At 39.5% G+C, this 19,334-nt stretch overlaps 2 protein-coding genes across 5 annotated transcripts in view; one reads left to right on the top strand and one right to left on the bottom strand.

Annotated features, from left to right (window-relative positions):
* The window catches only part of LOC102221662 (leucine-rich repeat transmembrane protein FLRT1), a 54,374-nt gene extending 42,324 nt beyond the window's left edge, over positions 1-12,050 (top strand). For 2 of the 3 annotated variants that reach the window (XM_014471577.2, XM_023328497.1), the window contains 2 exons: positions 432-1,395; positions 6,008-12,050. In XM_014471577.2, the coding sequence (XP_014327063.1) occupies positions 6,028-8,214 (2,187 nt within the window). In that variant the 5' untranslated portion in view covers positions 432-1,395; positions 6,008-6,027 and the 3' untranslated portion in view covers positions 8,215-12,050. The remainder of the gene's footprint in view (positions 1-431; positions 1,396-6,007) is intronic. The other variant, XM_023328498.1, reaches the window with a different exon arrangement.
* The window catches only part of macrod1 (MACRO domain containing 1), a 179,371-nt gene that overhangs the window by 142,011 nt on the left and 18,026 nt on the right, over positions 1-19,334 (bottom strand). The gene's annotated exons all lie outside the window — the stretch shown is intronic.

Here is a 19,334-nt window from a genome sequence, read left to right as displayed (position 1 = left end):
AAACAAACTCTGTTACCTGGCAAACATAAAGTGAAACAAGAGCAGGGACTTAAGCTTATGTGTGGGAAGCTTATCAAAGACATGAATTTGAATTAATAAATTCATATGAAAAAAATCAGAAATAAACGGCAAAGAAGTCATGCTTTTGTTTTTGGTTTGTGTTTGTATCAAGTTGAACAGTTCATTTTCTTGTTAATGTAGGGGTACATTTACAAAGTTATAGTTATTTCTGATTTAAAACACTACCATTGTTTTAAAATATTAGTATCATATTATTATTGAGATAAATGGATTAAACAAATCCATAGCTAAATAACAACAGCAATAAAATACTAGTAAAACATAAAACAAATAAATATTTTTTTCAGGCTCGTTTCCTTGCTCTCCACATGAATTCTAATATCTCTTTCCAATCTGCTCTGTCTTTTCAGATGATTGACGACCGTCCTTACCAGCGGCTGATCTGCTAACGTGAAGGATTTTAAAGAGACTGTAGCAGAACTCTTCATTGAAGCTCCATACCTGCGCTGCTCCAGGTGGATTGAATACAGAAGTGAATATCCACTGAATTTTCAGATGATTTGTGTAAACTAAAGAGGATAGTTGGACTAAACTGAGGGACAGTGGAAGAAGCTCTGTCCATCATCTCTTAACATCTTAACTATTGTTATCATCCAACTGTGACATTTATATAATCATAATTGTGCTCATAAAACCTAAACAAGAAATCAGATTTTCTCCTTTGAGGACTATTTGCTGCTTCTTCTCATCTCTCTCCCCACTGCGCATCAATTAAAATTACAACCTGCCTCTTCAAAGCAAGTGTGACATGGCACTGTACTATTTTAGCATGACCTAGTGCTTGCATGAGGATCCAGGATTGCTTTTGACTTCCAAGAAGGACCCTTAAGCTCCCAGCCATCTTCTGACTGCCTGCCTGTCTGCCCGACTGTAGCATTTGGGTGTGGAGGGTTTGTTTCAGAATTAAACCTCTGGACACCCAATGAAGATGAATTAAGTTGGCAGGCCTGAAAGCTCCATAACCAGAAAGAGAGAACAAGCTTGGCAGGAGGACTAACACCCACCCAACACACACAAATGTGGACGCTGTGGCGGCTTTGAGCCATGCTGATATTGCTACTTGTGGAGCCCTGGAGAACAGGCTATCATCATCCCTATCATCATTCACCCAAGCTGAGGAAGATTCAACAGCCCAAAGGAAAGAGGCTACACATCTGAGCGATTCAAAGAAGACTGTGAAACTGTGCTAACACAGAGAGATCCAAAGCAGCATCCTCAATCACACGCACAGACACTATAATACTCTTCTCCACAAATCCCCGATACAGGAAAAACAAAGCTGCGGCGGACGTGAAAGACACAGAGACTGAGCAGGTTAGAAAGCCCTCGGCAATCACACACCGGGTCGATCAGACCTTTTACACACAGGTCTTTGCTGTGCTTTCATCACATTGAGATTCACTACACCTACGGGTCGTTTTCTGCTGCATTATAAGAAAAAAAATACAAAGACACACAAAGGCTCAGTGCTTCAAGGATGACCTTTCCTAGAACCTGTTTTAACTGTGGGGCATGTTGGTCGGCACACATTAAGTCAAAAAGTTGAGGTGCGTCAAGAAACTGGTTGATTATACAATCCACTAACCCTAACAGTGATTGATCTCTTTTCTGCTACTATTAAACACGCCACACCTAAACTGTAACAAGTTACACGGATAACAGTCTTCAGTGTGGAACTCTTTTTCAGTATTGGTGAAAAGATTTCCTGACTAAATGCACAAATGCAGGTTTTAAGTGAAAATTTCATTTATTACAAAACACATATCCAAACCAACCCGGCCCAAAGTGAAAACTGGTTTTCCACTCCTTATGGTAAAACTTGCCATGAAATGTTTGCAATAGCTGGCAAAGAGTGAAGAAATTTTTGTTTGATCTATGCCAAATCAAAGGGTTTTAGAACCAACAGCCTGTTTCACATCTCAGTAGGATTTAGGTCTGGACTTTGACTAGGCTACCCCAAACCTTTTTAACTTTCTTGGTATTTTGCTTTTAAGCATTTAAAGATTGACTTTGTGAAATTTTTATCTTTAACACGCTGCAAAACACAAGTTTGTTTAAACTCGATGCAAGGAACTGATGACCCGACAGCAGAAGTCATGATATAATAAATTTCAGCAAGTTGTCCAAGACTGGAGGAAACAAAGTAACACCACAGATCACACTACAATCACCATGTTTGTAGATGTAATGTTTTTTCCCCTTGAAATACTGTTATATTTTTTCACAGCTCTATATGGCAGTAAATCTGCTCAAATTTGAAGCTGGACACAACTTGTTTACTTTGAATGGATCTCGCAAAAATTTAAATAGTATCTGGTGATACAAACAAGACTTAAGTCGCTATAATCTGTCATGTAAAATGAAAAAGTAGAAATTCTGTTCTCTTTAGTTGGTTTTATTTGTACAGAAACTTCCAGTCCAAACCTTTAGGATTTTATTGTATTAGTATATTAGATAAGCATTTTTTCCAGACACTTGAATTAGAAAAAATGCATAGAGTAGAGAAAATATACTTTGAAAGGTTAGCTTATATTTCTTAAAGTGAATCAACTAAAATCAGTTTCTGAATGTCAAAATTCGCAAAATTGGAGACACGGAATCTCTGATCAGTCCATCTCTACAGTAAAGATGAGGCTGAGGAGTGAGAAAGAGAATGAGGGAGTAGGAGTAAGAAAAGGAGGTAGTCTGCTGCATCCAGATCTCTGTTACTAAGGAAGAGAGGAGAGGAGCTGAGGAGTTGTAGGCAGGGAGACTAACCCCCTTCTGATTGATCCAATCTCAGTGTGCAGGAATCAACAAACAACTGGAGAGGAAACGATAAAAGAGGATTAGAAGAAAATAGAGACAGTGGAAGAGAGGACAAGGATAGTTCTGTAAACAAACCTTAAAGTGGATATAATGACAGGTCATGAAGGGAAGGCGTGCGGACGGGAGAGGTAGATGGTGTAAAAGATAAAGAAGCAGAAAGACGAGACAGCAAGAGATCGAATAAGGGACGGCGTAGGACAGAAAATCTGAGGATCATTAAAGCAACATGTCGATTGGAAACCTTGGCATGTGGGCGAAAACACACAAACAAGCTTGTGCCAAGAGGATATTTATGAGAGGGAAGTGGGGATGTTGTGGCACTGAAACATATGCTAGTTGATATTCATAGAGCATCCCAATCTGGTCTCAGCTCCTACCTTTACACTCCCTTTATGTGCCTGTGTAGATCTGTTGTACTTTTTCTGTCTTCCAAACCAAGATTTGAGCTAAAAATAAGATTATGAACAGAGAAAGTGAAGTCAGGGTTAATGCCAAATTCTGTGACACAGACACTTTTTCGCCCTGATGTATCTAATACTGTGTCAGGCAGAGACAGGAGCTGGTTGTTGTAGATACAGATCTCTGTCACATTTTCACAGAGACATGCAACAGAGGCATATAAAAGTACCAAACACAGCTATTTTTACACCTATCTAACAGAAAAAAACAACACCCAGTCAGGGATTGGATCCATTCTTCTTTCTGCAGCGAACTCAGCTGATACCGACTTCAGTCTTCACTGCCAGAAACTCATTTCCCCTCTCCTCCCATGACTGACTGTCCAAGTCTCCATCTGTCTCCTCACCCCCTTCCAACCTCTTCATTTCTTCTATTGTCGCCATCTCTTGTTTGCTTTGCATGGATTTTGACTGCAGCCGAAGGGCAATTTTGCATCGAGCACAGAGTTCACACACGAACACACATGTGGGGGGCAGAAAAAAGACTTGCCTTTGGAGGATTTGTTTATCAAATGTGCTGTCAAATCATGTCAGCCCTTTCCCATCAGGGCACATTTTCCAGCCTCAGGCTAGCTGAAGACAAAGGGTTATTGCTTAAAATGTAATTTCAACAAATTTGTTACTGTACATGGCTCCAATTGCACATATAGTTGCACTGAAATGGAAAACAGAAATGGTATATTACTTGGATTGTAAACATTTATGCTATTAAATTTCAATCTAAAGATTTTTTTGGGTGTGGGGAAACAAAATATTGAGTAAAAAACATACAGTGCTAGGAAAAATTATTTCAGCATTTTCTGGACTTTAAATCTTGTAGATCATTGAAGTAATTTGAATATATGAAAGACAACCTTAGTTAATCCGAATCTTATATAAATACATTTAATTTAAGTGGAAACATAATTGGCTCTTTGTAATAATAAAAAATAATAATAACCACACTAGCCACAAAGTACCGGTTAAGGTTCCATTAAACCACAGTAGCAGTAATTACTAACAGATAGAGGAAACATGGAACAGGGGGGAACAATCCTATGGTTATAGGCGCAGAAGAGTCCAGTCTAAAAATGACTCCAAGAATGCATTCATGACTCATCCAGGGGGTCAAAATAAACCAGAGCAAGATCTATAGCACTGCAAGCCTTTAGATCTGCACCTACTGTAGATCTGCAGTGCTTTAGATCTAGGTGATTTAGTCAGGTCAGTGCTCAGGACTCAATAGGAAAGACACTGGCAAAAACATTGACCAGCTCCAAGACCAAAACTACAGCAGACCAAAACAAAAAAAACACACAGCCCACCTCACTTTCACAGAAAACATCTTAGTAATCCGCAAAACTTTGGGAAAATATTCAGGGAGTCACTAGAAAATAGAACAACTTTTTGAAAGGTGTGTCTCGTGTTACAAAGGAAAAGAAACAAACACCAAACCATTAAACACACATATTGGTAGTAGAGTGATGTCTTAGACAGCTTTCCTTCTTCAGGACCTGGACAACTTGCTGTAAAGAATGGAACCGTAATCCTGCTATATCAGAAAATCTTAAAGTGGCCTAGACTTGCATCTGACTGAGATATTCCGCCTTGACCAGAAGTAAAAGAATTAAACAAAAATAAATAAATGTAGAAGACAAATTTAAACAAATAGTGATGGTTATCGTTGCCATTAACAGGGGTAAGAGGTAGTCCGTCAGATAAGACCAGATAAATTTGGAAAGCTTTTTCTCTCTAAGAACTGAATTTTGTTGGGGGGGTTTGTGTTTTACATCTGTAAGTGAGACAGCAGTTTTTAAGAATGCTTTAAAAATATTTCTATGAATGAAAAAAGGTTTCCAGACACACTTGAGAGTGCGTCTGGAAAATTTACAAACAATAACCTCTTGATGAAAACGTGCATTATTATGCATGTCGTAGAATTTAAAGACTGTACATTACGTGCACTTAGTGCTCAGTATGGCTATTAATTTGTGTTCACAGTTCACAAAATGGTCATGACCTCAAACAGACACATTATGTATCAGAGTAAACCTTCAAAAATCTGTGAAATTAATGTTTCTCTGTTGAGTTATCCTCCTTTTCCGCCAGGGTCAGATCTAACACTGTCACAGCAACTTTGATACTTGTGTTGTTTTCAGATCCATCAACTGCACCGCAGCCAATTAATCTAATCTCCGTCTCCCCGATCTATCCTCCATTTCATTTTTGTGTCACGCGCTCCAGTTCTGTTAACCTCAGAAAATAAAGCCCTCTTCACTTATTTCCCCCCCATTTCAACTGTCACTGTCCAATTTTCTCCATTTCTATTGTCTCTTTGCTTTCTCCGATTCTTGTGATCTTTATCGCCGGTCAACCCACCCCTCGTTGAACTCACTGGATCTAAATGTCACTTTGTCTTCTGCTTGGATGCTCTGACCCATATAGAACTGGGCAGTTTCTCTTCAGGGTGCCTGACTATTCTATTCCCAACTCTTTTCAACTCTTGAAATAAAAGGCCTCACTTTTAGCCAGCAGGTGGGAATTGAAAACTGAGCATCTCAGAAATCACTTCAACTGTCGGGGTTTTTTTTTATTTTATTTGAATGTAATATGTCAGTACCCCTTTGGCTTTAGAATGATTGACCTATCCTTGTGTTAATATAGCTTTTCCTTCTCTTCAGGTCAGGAACCTTTCACCAACATGGCAGCCGAAAGTCTTGCTGAGCTCCGCGATTGGCTCTTTCTCCTACTCCTGGTCCTCACTTTATTGGCTGAAGTGCTGGAGCTGGCGGCAGCTGCAATTGCCATGGAGACAGGCGAGGGAGATGAGGGAATTGTTTGTCCCTCCGTGTGTCGCTGTGATGAGGGCTTTGTCTACTGCAACGACCGTGGCCTGAGCATAATCCCGCCGTTGCCATTAACGGCTGCTATCCTCTACTTGCAGAGCAACCGGCTGAGCAACGCCGGGCTGCCACAGTCACTGGAACGCAGCACTTCTATACGAGTGATATACCTATACGCCAACCAGCTGGATGAGTTTCCGATACACCTTCCTCCATCCCTAAAGGAGCTTCATTTGCAGGATAATAATATACGAACGTTACCGCGATCAGCTTTGGCCAAGTTACCATTACTAGAACGTTTACACCTGGATGATAACTCAATATCAACAGTTAGCATCCAGGATCGAGCTTTTTCTGGGACTCCAAGGCTACGACTGCTGTTTCTGTCTCGGAATCACCTGTCGAGCATCCCAGCAGGCCTTCCCGCATCACTGGAAGAGCTGCGACTGGATGACAACAGGATCAGCACCATCCCAACGCATGCCTTCCGCGGTCTCTCCTCCCTGCGACGTCTGGTCTTGGACGGAAACCTGCTGGCCAACACACGGATTGCAGACGATACCTTCTCTCGTTTATCTAACCTGACGGAGTTGTCACTGGTCAGGAATGCTCTACAGTCACCGCCAGTCAACCTGCCTTCAGCTCACCTAGTACGACTACACTTGCAAGACAACGGGATGACCCATATTCCGAGGGCAACGCTGGATGGGATGAAGCGTCTACAAAGGTTGGACCTGTCAGGAAACAATCTGACCAGTCTGCCTCGAGGGATTCTGAGAGACACCGAAAGCCTGGAGTTACTGCTGCTCCGAGGAAACCCCTGGAACTGTGGCTGCAACCTTCGCTGGCTTCATTCCTGGCTGCATGGCCGTGGGTCAGCAGTGACAGTCAGAGGCCTTGTCTGTCAGGGGCCAGAGTCTGTACGGGGCCAGTCGCTCAGAGAGCTAACATCACTAATGGAGCAATGTGAAGGCCCCCCAGCAGGCTCTAGTCCTGGAGAAGTGGTGAACCCAGTCGAAAATGATGGAGGAGGTGAAGATGATGTTGGAGAGAGTCAAGTAGTCCCTCATGGGACCACCACAACTGCCCCTCTATTGGTCCCCACACAAGGTTCTCTCTTCACTCTGCGACCTAAGTGGCCAGGTCTCATTATGCCCCTGCCTCCAGGGGAAGGTGGACAAGTATCTGGAGAGGCCTTTGAGTTGACTGTTAAACCTCTCTCTTCAGACAGTGTCCTTGTGAGTTGGCTGTACCCACAGCCAGCACCCTCCTTCCGCTTGTCATGGCTAAGAATGGGAAGCAGTGTAGCTCTGGGCTCAATGACAGAGACTTTGGTTGCTGGAGAGAAGAGGCAGTACCTCCTTAACCAGCTCACTCCACGTTCCCGTTACCTCATCTGCCTTCTGCCACTGCGACAGGAGGCCTCCTTTGGGGGATCCAGCATGGGCTCATCTCGAGCTGGCAGCATGGACATAGACAGTAAAGACTCAGCTCCAGCCTGTGCTCAGATAGAGACTGGAGATGTAAGCTCTGGAGGGGACGGTGCAGACAAAGAGGGACAGGACTCTGAACTAACAGCTCTGCCACTAGCTGGAATTATAGGAGGTGCCACAGCATTAGTGAGTTTGCTTCTAATCTTTGCCATCTTCTGCTGGTATGGACAGAGATCAGGTTACATGTCTGGGGACTCGGGTTCATACAGCAGAGGCCGGGGTGGGAAGCATTACGATGACTACGTAGAGTCAGGCACCAAGAAAGACACTTCCATCCTGGAAATCAGGGCTCCTCCTGCAGGCTTTCAGATGACAGCTATGGCCCATCAGTCCCTGCAGCCTAAGCTGGAGGATGTTACATACATCCACACCATTTTCCCTTCCTCCTCCTCCTCTTCCTCCCAAGCTAATGGGACCTACCGGAGCAGCCATGGAGCTGGCAGTCTCAATGGCACTATCCTCAGCCAAGCCAGCCACCATCATGTCACTTATGGCACCAACCGTGGCTACAGAGAGGGTGGCATCCCTGACATAGACTATGCCTACACGTGATGACGCAGGGCACACTCCCTGAGCTACCAGAGCCCTGTCGGCTGGTGGCATTTTGCCCTTGGTTTCCAAAGTACCCTCTGTGCCTCTGATGGTTCAATTCTGATTGGTTTGCTAAGTAGATGATGATGATGATGGGACAATGTTAATAAGCAACAGAAGTAAGAGTCCCACTATACTCTTCTGCTGTATCCTACAAAATACAGTAGGCTCTTCTTTCGGCACTGCTTATTGTTCTAAATGGTTATGTTTCCTCTTTTGGATATCTCAGTGTCTTTCAAACCTACTGCTCTTCTCAGCTCATAATAATACATGGTAAATTATTTGAGGTTGATATACTAGGCTTAGCTGATTTAGCAGGAGATATATTTATAATATGAGGAAAAGGCACTTGATGTGTATAGAGATAGCGCTCATATCTCCCTTCTAACTGTAAGCTCTGTGCTGTATAGATAAAACGGGTGACAGAAAGGAGAAATCAATGGTTGTTATAACCCACAGATGACAATGCATCATGGCTGACATGAAAAGATGTGTTCCTTGCTCCCTTCTTTCCTCTGGTTTACTCCCCCAACCGCCTTTTAATTTTTCCATCTTTCCGCCTCCTTTTTAGTTTTGTTTTCCTTTTTTTGGAGCTGAAGCTCTTTTCCTTTCATTCCTCTCGTGTCTTTTGTGGTGCTGTGAGCAGAGGACGACTTTGTTCTCGCCAAAGGAGCTGACAGCAGTGATAACAGCTCTGACAGAGACGGGAGACACAAACCACAGCATGGGTAGACTAATGAGTGGGAAATAAAGGGGGGAAAGTGTGTGTGAGGAGTTGATGGATAGATGGGTGGATGGAGGAAAAGAAGATAAAAGACGACAAGGGGAAAAAGAGAAGGGTGCTGTTTGGGTGGGGGGGATGTAGTCTCTCTGAGAGGTGGCTTGCTTATGGCAGAAAGCGAGGAAGGAGAAGAAAGACACAGGAGTTAAGTTAAAAAAGGGCGTGTGACCAATGAAGCGGCAGGAGGCGAAAAAGAGGACAAAAGGAAAAGAAGATCGAGGGGAAGAGGGCTGACAACTGGAATAATGTGACTTCTTCATCTTAAAAAAGGATATAATTTTGCCCGCAGCGTGGCCACTGCTTCCAACAAACATGAGTGATAAAAGACTGCATGATTCTGTCAAAAACTTGATTGAACTTTGTTTGATTTATAGAGCGAAGCACATTCCAATAAATAAAACAAAGCAAAAAGAGAAAAGAAAAACAAAAGGCAAAATAATCTCCAAGCAAACAAGACAAAAAAAATACTCTGAATTAAGAAGAACAGCATGAACCCAGTTTTTAATTCGGCTTGGTCTTATTATTAAATTATCTTTCACACAGTAATGAAAGAAACTAATCATGCATCTTATAATAGTAACCCATTTATCTTCAAGAGTAAGGCCAAACTTTTTTTATTTGGCAATAACTTGGAGCAGCAGATCATTTTTGTGAAGGAAATTATAATGACTGAGCTCTTATTACTCACATTATGAAGCTTGGGGTTGATTAAAGACGTTTGTTTTCTTTCTGTTATTATTGTGATTCAGGAAAAATATAGAGGGGGAACATACTAATAAAACAATATATATTATATTAAATGTGATTTTGCATTCTGATATTAATGTGTTCTCCTACAGCCTGGTTGATCATACAAAAACCACAGTATTTTTGGATGATCAAGTACCATGGGACATTAATTTAAAAAAAAACACACACATTTTCAAAATGTTGTGCAGACATCATAACAAAGTAGGACTTTTTCAGTTTGTTGTGTTTCTCACAAGAAAAAGGAAAAATAAACATATTAGCATTGCATGTGTGAATTAAAAATGTCCACAATCCATGTTGGAAAAATAAACACAAAAATCCCCTGAAGACAGAATTCAAAAAGGAAAAAACTGAAGTTTCTCACCAATCCTAATGTCAAAATCCAACATGGCTGCCATAAGGAAGTTAGAGTGAGGAGTTAATCTATTAAATATTATTTAATAGTGTTTGAATGGACAAAATGCCTACATAGTTGTAAGCTTATACTGCCAAAAGTAATTAGTAAGGACACTGAGAACAATTGGTATAGCCTAATGGTTTTCTGACTTGCAGCTCAAACATGGATCATGGATGTATTGGGAATACATCCATGATCCATGTTTCTCCAGATGCAAGTTCTGACTTCATAAGTAAATTAAGTGCAGCATAAGTGGCCACTTTCACTTTTTGTCGACTCTTTAGACATTCCCAACTTCTCTTTTTATGTAGTATTTCATTATAGATCAATGATCTTGAACAGTTTTATGGGCTGTTTGGGCCTTCAAACTCTTCACTTCGCACTTTTTAATAGTTGATGTCAACAAATTTCTATGAGTGTCTCGAAAGGCAACTAAAGTGACACCAGTTATAAAACCATGGATCTAGTAAACCAACCCTATCAGATTTTTTATGTGATCTTAGATATGTTCAAACACTAAATATAAAATAGAGTTTTTAAAACAATGGAGTTTATTTTTAATTAAAAACACAATATGATTGTCCAAGTCCCAAACTTAGGAAGCTAACAATAACTTCAGGTTTCTGTAAACCAGACATTTACATATAATTCATAAATAAAGACACAAACTTCTCTCACAGTAAATCATTTGAAGATTTCTCTGTTTCAGGCCAGTTAGTGATGCCAAAGTTATTTAATATTTAATAAACTCCAGAATAATGAGAGTTTTTAAGGCCTCTTTTTAATTTTCTTTTTCTAATTCTAGTTCCGTTTCCCATGTCACTATAGAACTCTGGGAAACAGAACCCATCTCCTTCTTGAAAGTCATTGTGATAGGGCATTCCCCTGATGTTTACACTTAAATATATTTGTTTAAACAGATGAATGTAGCACCTTCAGGTCTCTGAAAATTGGATCCAGCGTTGAAGTTTTATGAAGACATTTAGCAAATACCGTATGAATAACTGGGGTTTTCCTAACTGAACTAAAAACTGAGGGAAAACGGGTGTGTCTTTGTGTACAGTATATGTATGCAAATGTCTTGTTTCAACTTTACATTTCACATAAAATGGGAAGACATTACTATACGTTTTGGATTATCTAAAATTGCAGCCTCAATTAATTCTGCGATTAATTGCAGAATCCATTTTAACTTGTATTTTTTTATTAAGCGAAAGCACTGAAAATCAGACAGTTTTGTCAACCTAAATTATTTAAGATGAGCTGATAAAGTGTTGGCAGAGAAACATTTGTTGACTCAAGATGTCCAGTTTTATGGCCTTAGATAAGCATAGAGGATCTGTTAACAGCCCGACCGCTTCACTGTGCATCTCAACACCAACATGTCCACAGGAAAGCAGCCCCTTCTCTCTGACTGCCTCTCACTGAGCCCACCAACAGACCCAAATGCAGGAGGAACTTTGATGGAAAATCATTTTTAAACAGCCAGATTTCCAGATGAAAGAGAAGGGAGGATAGAGAGGGAGAAAGGAGAAACTTAGATAGAGCCTTTAAGTGTTGAAACCCGTTCCTTCTTTCTTTTGGTTGTACTCTTCTGATTTCCCTTCCTGTGTTGCTGTGTACCGATGATAATCAAGGAGCTCTGGTGTGTATTTTTTAGTTTCTTTATATCTGTATTTTTTTTTCTTAAAATCAATTTTTGAAAGAACAGTAAAGCTACCATTCATTCTTTCTAGAAAATCTTTCCTTTAAAAATATCCTCAGATGTGATAATGAAAACACTTATGTATAGACAAAACCGAGTGGAAAATGCTTTTTCATTTATTGATCTGTCGTCTTTTTTCTACGCGGATGAATAAAGACTTGTGAGAGGAAAACCAGTTTTCTGTGTCTTCTGTGTGTGTGTTTGTATGAATTGGGTGGATCATGAAAGTAACAGCAAAAGGAAGAACATACCAAAAAAAAAGCACCATGGTGGCTTAAAAAGACACACAAAAAAGAAAATTCAATGGTAGACTGAGATTATTAATATGATTTACGACGAGACGCTGCAAACCTTGTTAAATCACACACACTGGATGAATACATCAGCTGCTTTATGATTCAATTTGGAGGAACCCGGCAGACCGGAGTGAAGCCACACACTTATTTAAGTTTGCACGCGTGTTTTATGTTTTAAAGAAGCGAGGCTGCGTGTGAGAGCGCTGCTCTGCTATGTTTGGGTGAAGACATGTCTCTCATTCTAAGTGAGTGCTAATGCTTGTGTAAGCATGGATCAATATAACGAACACAAGAGTGTATAAGTGTCCATCTTTGACTTACTGCTTGTGATGGGCGTTTGAGAAGGAAACATGCAGAAAGCATGAAGAGATTGCTTCGTGTTTAAGAGCTGAATTATACGACAGATTGAAGGATGTGTGATTATTATACTTCTGTGTTTGAAGCTCACTGCACATTACTCTCTTTGCTCTTAACAACAAAGGCCTGAGATCTCATCAGTCACTATGCAGGCCTATTTGATTTTACTGTCAAAGTCCATTATTGATCCTAAGGCCCTCCACCTTAATTATTCTAACTGGCATTACACCCGAAGAATAAGATGCACACCCAGAGTCAGGCGTGCCCGTCGCTTCAGTCTGAAATTTAATCTCACGCTGCCACAAATGGGATCAAAGGGGGAGTCTTCCATTAAGTTGCATCTACTAACACATCACTTTTCTAAAAATAATTAATCTGGGAGAAAGACTGCTGCTGAAGCACAACAGCAATGTGTCACGTTTCACTGTTTTCTTTTTAAATCTATTTCATTCTCCGTGTGTCGCCTCTTTGCTTTTGACAAATTGGGCCGCTGATGTGCAGGAGAGCGGTTTAACTTTGTGTTTTCTGCACCACCGTGTTGTGAAGGGTGATTTAAGGCTGCACCGTAAGGTAAAGGAACCCTCCGGTGTCTGCATGGATAATAGGCCTATTTAGTAAAAGGTCAATTTATTCCCTCTAAATGCGCTTGTTTCAGGGTGGTCAAACAAATTCTTGATCCAAGTATTTTTACACGGTTAGTTTGAATGCAAATTTTCCCACAAATTGCAGGTATCCATCAGAGAAAGCTGCATGGCGGATCACACATTTGCATTTTCTTTTAGACTTTGAATTTAAAAAACAGTAGTCTATGATAGAGCACAACAACAGTTAAAAAAAAAATAAGGGCACTAAACAAATACAAGCACATGAATAAATATTGTTATCAAATGGGGGTGTGGGCATGTGGGGGCGTGTGTGTGTGTGTGTGTGGTAACTTCCCAAAGAACTGTTTGGAATCCAGTATTTGTTAATTATTATAGTCAAAGCGTTAACACTTTGATTCCTGTGGCAAATTAAAAGCCACTGGATTGATGTGGTTCTATTTACTATGAAATCATAATAGAGCAAAATGCTTTATTAATTATATTTATTAATGAATGCTTGCTCTAACTAACATTTTCAATTGCATGAAAATTTAATCTCTATATATTTTGTCCCAACAAAAAAAAAATATAAAGGCTCAAATTTGGTGTCGGCAGACCAAATGTGTATCATTCTTGAGCTGCAGTCGGGGAACGAACAAAATCAGCACAGGGGTCAAAAACAGCCCCAGGACCGCACTTTGGACACCCCTGACACTGACATTGTCCCTTTTCTAATCTCTTTTGAATGGGGTTGCATCGAGTCCCACACACAGTAACTATATCAGCAAAACAAAATTAAAATTAAAATGTTTGACCAAAACTCAAGTTGTAATGTTGCAAATGAAATAGAAAAACTGCAATTTAAATACAAATTGGTCTTTTCCTTAATAGAAATTCAAATTTAGATTTTTTAGATGACACACTAACAGATGAGGAATTTATATACCATACTTTACATGACAATGTAAAAACTCAGCTAGAATTATTCCCTCTGTTGCAGGAGCTGGTAGATAATATCAACAAACTTCTAAAAACCTAATCCAAAGCAGAGTGACTATTACATTTATTTTCGTGGCCAAAGTCACTCAGTGTGACTTTGATTTTTCCTCTTGCTTGCGGCCATCACGACCTCTGACTCCAAATAGCATCTCTGTCAAATTAATTTTCTGTTTTTCATTACATCAAAACATCTTTCCTTTGTGTTCACCCTGAGCCATATTTTTTTGTTTATTTTTCACAGGATCATCATATAGTCTTCGTCAGAATGCATTTTCGCCCGACAAAAGAGACACATGCATTTTAAAATAATCCATTGTTGCTTTTCCTGTGTTTATGTCCTAAACTGACAGGATAAAAGGTGATTCTAAAGAAGCGTGAACTAACAGGATAACCAACACTGACAGGTTTCTTTTCACACAAACACACAGAGAAACAAGTGACACACCTCAGAGGGATGAAGTGATATAACAGCAGCAACAACAAAAACTTGAAGCCGCGGTGGTCTTTTGTCGCTTTGGATGGAGGGGACATGAGCGAAATAAACAAGGCAGGGAGCAAAGCAAGACGGCCTCTGGGGCGTTTTGACAACGCAAACTGTATAAATCAGGCTGCCTATCAGAGAGAGAGACACTTTAGTGTCACTGTTAAAAAAAAGAAAAAAGCCTCTAGTTAAAAAGGAGCAGAAGCTGTTCCAGCATAACAAAACTGTCCTTTGCAGCAGCCATCCTTTTTTCACTTCAACCTGCTTAATTCTCAGCCAGTTCACTGCTGCACTTTTTCTAACCTTGCTAGTAGGCAAAAGAGAATAAGATACTAAAGAATATTAAATACATTTACAACTTTAAGTATTCTTTGCGCTGCTTCCCTCATTATCATACTGGTCTTGAGTGAGTAGCATGCTCTTCTCTGCCTTGTAGTTTAGTATAAACCCTTGGATATTCAGTTCCGTCAGCCCTCCACATGGTTAATCCATAAAGAGAGGAAGAACTCCTCCAAAGCTTTGACTGAAGTCGACCTGCCTCTCCTGGGCCGGACCACCCAGACACCTCGGCACGTCTCCTTTCAGGAAACTTGTGATTCCTCTGGAGCAATGACTCTCAGCCTTCCCTTCAGCAGAAGTAGGCACATCTCAGCTCCAAAAAATTAATAATTAAATTCCAAGGAGCACCCTAAATTATTCATAGTGTTAAAAATGCCAGACAGTGAACTGAGAACAGAGCAGAGCTCCGGCACAAACACCGACAACTCACTGCCACTTGCTGAACTTCAATCCAAAATAGAAAGCAAATGAGAAACACAGAAGTGTTGATAATTAGAGTCCAAACCATACATTAACACTGAACTTTTTGTCAACATTTAGCTGCAGGCACAAATAAAAGGGACTTTTAAGTTAAAACAATGATTAGATCAGCTTTTCTGTTTCAGTAAGCTACAAATAATTAGTTTTGATTCGTTTTTTTTTTTTTACCAGGTTTGCTAGAAGCTGTACGTCAAAGTTTTAGTCAGGGGAAAAGGACACTTCCTCTTCCCCATTTTTCTTTTTTATCACCTTAAATCTTGTTTTAAAGGATATTTTTTGTGGTATAATCCCTCCATCCCCCACTGACAGGAGAAAGTTCCTAGTGAAACAAAAGTTCTGATTGGCCACAAGGGCTGGTTTTAAACCAAGTCAGTAACTGGGTTAAAAAAAAAAGTGAAGCCAAAAGATGCACCCAACGCTCTCTGTGCAGCCGCGCCCCAAACCAGCCCACTCTAACCCAGAGGCAGATGGGCAGTTATCGAGCAGCGTGCCAAAGACAGGATCCTCTGTCTCCAGGCCATTATTGAGCCAGCCTGGAGCCTAAATATATTAATGATAAAAAATAAAAAGCAACAACAGAGTTGGAAAAGGCAAGAAATTAAAAAAAATAACTAAAAACATTACAAAATGTCACCGAATTTTTCTTACTTTTCAATATTCATAAAAGCACAAGGATGGAGAGCGACAGACCGTCAGCAGCAGAGGAAGAAGTCATCAGGTGCTGCTAACGGATTGAGATCTGGGCTTTGTGACAGCCGCTCCAAAAGCATCAACTTTTCACTTTATAACTGATTTTGGATGTTTAACTCATTGTTCATTTGGAAGAATTTATATGTGCCCAAGCATCAAGTTTCTGTTTGATGTCTTCTGATGTTGCTACAATATTTCTAAATAATGTTACAGTGAATCTGCACCAAGTAAAACCAAAAAATCGTGAATCAGTATACTTTTCCCCAAATAATTTGGAGTTGCGCCAAAAAGAAGAGGTGCACAATAATCCTAACTAAGTTAAGACAGAAAAGATTTAGTGTGATTTAAAGTCAGACAGTGTAAGAAAACATCTGGTTAAGAGCTGTAAAATAAATGTCAGCACTTCCCTTCTGGTACAGCTGGTGCACCAATTTCAGAACAGATACCACAGGAAATGGCTAATTTAGATTTATTTTAATAAACTCAGACTTGCAGATTTCTATGTGTTCAAATATTTACTTGTTTGTTTTTGCATATTAAGCATTTTCTTGCAAACAGCTTTCCAATAATGGTCTGGTTAAGCACCAGCGCGGTTCTCTAAAAAGCCCCAGCATCCATTGTTGTAAGAAGTCTGAGGTGGATTTTGACTTTGGTTACATCGAAATCCTGTTGTAGAAACCAGCATGTTTTCTGCTCAATATTTTTGAAACTTTCACTTGTATCACAGTTGGTGGGATTCATTCTTGTATCGATTTGTGTGACACTGCTCCCTTGTCTTCCCTTTCTTTGTCCCCTTGGCTATAGACTGAGCTCAAAGGTCTAATTATAGAGAAGTAGCGGTGCAGCGTAACCAGTTTTAATATGGTGAAAGAATACTTAACACGTCACTGTATGACAAACAAGTTAATGAGATTCTCCTGTTTTAGGTCAATGAAGCTAAAAATGGAGGCGCTCTATTTGCTTTTTCACACAGCTGTGCTCCTCAAAACCAACAGATCAGCCCATCAGTCAGTCCAGCTCTAAGGGCTGGACAATAGCAACAACAGGATTTAAGTGGATAACAAGCTCCTATAAATAGTCTTGTCATTTCCTAAGCTCTGATAATGCAGCAGACTCGACAGCACGCACATCAGGCAACATTTCACAATAATGTCTGATAGATCGCAATTACAGGATGGTAATTGTGCACATTGTGTGCCGTGTGTACTCCTTGTACCCTCTGCATGTGCGTGTATGCAATTATGTGACAAAAGCATCATCTGTGATGAGGACATGCGAGTACACAAAGAGCCTCACTTGTCTTGTCTTCGCGAGCTGAGAGAAGAAAAAATAAAAAGAGAGGACGAGGACTCAGGTCTCCTTTAAAGCCCATTTTAGAGGCTACAGTTATACGGCCCGTGTACTTAATTCACTAAGCCATTACTAAAAAGATGAAAGAAAATTGAGGCTTAATGTAAGGCTGCATTATACTTTATCATTTAAATAACACTGCCTACAATGAGGATAATCTTCCCCCAATGTGTTTTTAATTTCCATGTCAAATTTCCTTCTAATCCCAACTTCGATGCCTTAGTTTAGTCAAAATTATTTGCACAGCTCATTTAATTAATGATTAATGCAAATAATTAAAGTCTACATAGGAAACATCCCTCATTAAAAGGTAAATCCTAAATCTTCATAAAACTTGTTGGAAAACTCAATTCACTCATAACTGGAAATGCAAACGCTGCGGAATAATTAGAAGATTAAATGAACATAAACAGTAAACAAAATGTTACTTCTTCGTGCATCGGTGGCCTTCACATAAAACTGGAACTTGAAAAAACATCTCTTACAATTGATTTAAAGCTTCTATTGTGTTTAAAACACAGCATGACCAGACAGCAGTTTTCTACATTTCTGATCTACTTTATTGAGCTTCTCTATTTTACTTCATCTGATCAATGAGCTCCCACTGTTCGCTGGTCACAGTAAAGGTTTACATCAAGGCTTTTAAAATCCATGTTACCAGACGTTTTAGGTTTATTTCTGGCCATAAGGTTACTTTTTGTTGAGTTATTTAAAAAAAAAAAAAAAAAAAGTCAAAGAATTGTCTAATTGGACAACTTATAGCCCAATCATGTTAATTTGTTGTTTAGTCAAAGCAGCAACTTGTGTTTATTGACATAATTGTTTTATGAAATGTAGAAATCACAAAAGATATGCAAAAGAAAATACAATTAAAGAAATGAATTTCAGCTCCACCAAAGTCAAATTTCACTGTTGGGCTTTTGTGCATAATTATTTCCATAATCAGCTCAACTCTCTGTGGTACAGCAAGCTAAAGATAATTGTGAATAAAATTTATTTTAGGACACCAGTTTGTAGATCACTGCTTACATGGCATTTGTCATAAAAACAGTTACTCTGAACACGTGTAGAGCCTTGCGGTAAAGTGATATTACCAGTTTCTGTGTAGGGAATAGATGATTCCTGTTCTGCAAGATAAGAGTGACGTAAAGGTCTTGTACAATTGCTACAGTCACAATGCTACAGCTGAGAGGAAGTGCTTTGAGTCCCAGTCTTAGGTGACATATGATCTGCATAAATGTTTCCTTTTTCTTGGCTTAGTGTTTGGCCCCCATTTATATATTGCAGTTTCAAGTTAGATCAGTTGATTTCCTGCAATGTTTTTCTCCTGATAAAGTCTTTCTGGCAAGTTCGACTGACTGATGTTGTAGGTGTATTAAGGTGCACATTCTGTCCAAGTCATTAAATCTGTTTCACTTCATCCCATTTTAATCAAATTTAGCTGTGTAGATAACAGCAATGTGTAAATATATGAAATGTTGACATGACAAACTCATAAAAAATTAAATGCAATTTTTAAATGCAATTAATTTTTAAGCTACAGTCCCCAGTATTGAATTTTAAGAAACTGATGTAATTCATTTTCCTTTAACGCAGCTCTCATGACTGAACTGAGGCCTATTTTTAATTATTTCCACTTCCGTTTCATCATATTAAACAGAGTGAATACCCATCCTTCTTAATATAAAATACATAAGTAATATGGGTTTCACTTTGTCATGTATAAACATATAATTTCAAATATATAAATAATATTTATTATTTGTAAGTGCAAACTAAATCACTTATTTGGAGAAAGATTTATATTCTAAATACAGTTAAAATTTGTTTATGGGTTAATGAAAAAAAGAGTAGTAAGTGGCAAACAAACAT

Source organism: Xiphophorus maculatus, chromosome 23, assembly GCF_002775205.1.
Source record: "Xiphophorus maculatus strain JP 163 A chromosome 23, X_maculatus-5.0-male, whole genome shotgun sequence".
NCBI classification, from domain to species: Eukaryota; Metazoa; Chordata; class Actinopteri; order Cyprinodontiformes; family Poeciliidae; genus Xiphophorus; species Xiphophorus maculatus.
This window is presented reverse-complemented; position numbering and strand designations above follow the sequence as displayed.